Raw genomic sequence first — 2,354 nt, forward strand, 5'->3', positions numbered from 1 at the left:
AGGATTTTTTTTTTTTTTTTTTTTTGAAAATACATTTTTCCACCACAAAAAAACCCAATAACCAATTAAATTAAAACAATTAAAATTATCATTCATATATATATACTGTATATAGTGCTGTCAAACAATTAATTGCGATTAATTGCATCCAAAATAAAAGTTTTTGTTTACACTCTGCCTCCAGGTCTATGACAAACGTCTTTTCCTGTCTGCGGTCTAGGTCTTCGAGAAGCTGCCGGTAACTGGCATCATTAAAGTTCTCGACACATATGGCGCTGACCTGCCAACTGTTCTGGCCTGCCTTTTCCATGATAGCCTGCAGTATCGAATACCCTACAACAAAAAAGAGACAGCGAGGCATTTGATCAGCGTGTGTATCAAACCAAAGAAGACTTGAACCACTGAGCCACAGCTCTCATTTATTCAGAAAGAATGTGATTTGTGGCATCGTCAGTCAGTCATTCCTGCACTAGTGTGGTACTCTCTCATCTGCAACTGCAGGCCTGTGAGCGATCACGTTGCGCAGATCATAGGGTGCTGATACGAACCTCCTGTCCTTCCATGCGGACTCATTTTAGGCCTCAATCCCCACAAAGCTTACAGACTCAGAAGCCTCAACAGTACACAGAGAAATGGACAAATACATCACATCTCTTTGGTTGCATGAACCTAATCTCCTCCATCCTTAAAATAGAAGCCATCATCATGCAGCGATACACGTGTCGGTTAAATTGGAAGACAGAAAGAGCTGCTTTTTGTCACCTTCTCCAAGGTGTGATTGAGGCTTCCTGAAAGCTGCATTGTTTGTGATTCTAGCTACTGGCCTCAGTGCTGCTTGTACTAATCAGACAGGGCTGGTGTTGGATATGTTAATCTAGCTGTTTGAAATAGGCACTTGGAGCCTCTGAGGCCCACTTGACTCCAGGATGAGCAGATGTCCCTGTAAAACGGACCCTTATGGTCACAATCAGAATTTGGCAACGCAGCTCTCTCAGCTCCACTATTTAATGGATTAACCTGTGCTTGATCTGGAAACCCTTTTGCTCAATCAGGAAATTAATAAAATACGTATAAATATAAATCAGTAAAAATGAACGTATTTCCTTAAACCCTGTATACATGCAACAGATGCACTCAATCTGAAAGACATAATTCATTAAATAATCAATATTCTGTCATTACAAACCATCATGTTGTTCCAAACTTGTATGACTTACTTTGTTCTATGAGTAAATGATGACAATTAATCATTTTCCAAAAACGTTTTATAAATATATCTTTCATGGTAGTAGAGAAGACAGTAGGTATTTTTTAAATATAATGAAACATTATTTCAGACATTTAACTGAGTTTTGTAAAGATCAATGATAAAAAATGTGCATGAGAAATACATTTATGCATGATAAATATATACGTAAAAATTCACATGCACACATTTATTATAATAAATATTGTAATATTATAATACATTTATTATAACAGAAAATGACTTTAAACTGAGAAATTAAAAACATTTTTTTTAATGCAACTTTAAAGAAATTGACAGATAAACAGATAAAAAGACAAATAAATGAGTGGAATGTCATTAACCCATATATTACAGGCAAGCAATAAGACGTGTTAAAAATGCATTGTCATTGTCAAAAGACACATGTCATTTATGCAATTGACAGACGCTTTTATCCATTACATTTCAAGGTATGTGTTTTATCGGCATGTGTGAAAATCAAATCCACAACCTTGGTGTTTCTAGCATCATGCTCATACTAGTCGAGCTACAGAAACATTATACTTTAAATGCTGGTTGAGCAACCACAGTGTTTACCAATGCCCTGATGCTCTCAGGATACGTGTAACATAAATAGCCATGAATTAACATATCAAAGCTCTGTACATTATGGCTGATATGGACATTTTAGCATGCCAGTGTATTAAACAAACAGCAATCAGTCAAGTAGGCTGAATACATCCACATTCACAAGCAAATGTGCCCAACCGCACACACTAAACCTGCTCTACATTCTCAATATCTGCAGACGCCTGCAGTATCGACCACTAACTCAGCGCTAAAATTCATCTGCCATCTATTTCAAATCACAGCCTCTGCTTCTAATAATTCAACCCCCCCAGTGGAGAATCCAGCTCTGATTAATAGCTGATAAATCAGTATCTTGGGGTGTCATGAGCATATGTGAATATCCATGTATGTGCAGGAACCAACCAGAATCAGCATTAGAGCTGCCAGCATCCTCACTTCCCCCCTCATCTCCCATCCAGCCCAGCAGGGGGAAGCAGCCCTGTGTGTGTGTGTGTGTGTGTGTGTGTGTGTGTGTGTGTGTGTGTGTGAGAGACAT

At 38.1% G+C, this 2,354-nt stretch overlaps 1 protein-coding gene across 1 annotated transcript in view; it reads right to left on the reverse strand.

Annotated features, from left to right (window-relative positions):
• LOC107703442 (glutamate receptor 4-like) overlaps positions 1-2,354 on the reverse strand; it is a 101,231-nt gene that overhangs the window by 30,834 nt on the left and 68,043 nt on the right. The window contains exon 4 of the mRNA XM_016506066.1: positions 179-333. Coding sequence (XP_016361552.1) covers positions 179-333 — 155 coding nt within the window. The remainder of the gene's footprint in view (positions 1-178; positions 334-2,354) is intronic.

The sequence above is a fragment of the Sinocyclocheilus anshuiensis genome, unplaced genomic scaffold (genome assembly GCF_001515605.1).
Source record: "Sinocyclocheilus anshuiensis isolate Anshui unplaced genomic scaffold, SAMN03320099.WGS_v1.1 scaffold330, whole genome shotgun sequence".
Lineage (NCBI taxonomy): Eukaryota > Metazoa > Chordata > Actinopteri > Cypriniformes > Cyprinidae > Sinocyclocheilus > Sinocyclocheilus anshuiensis.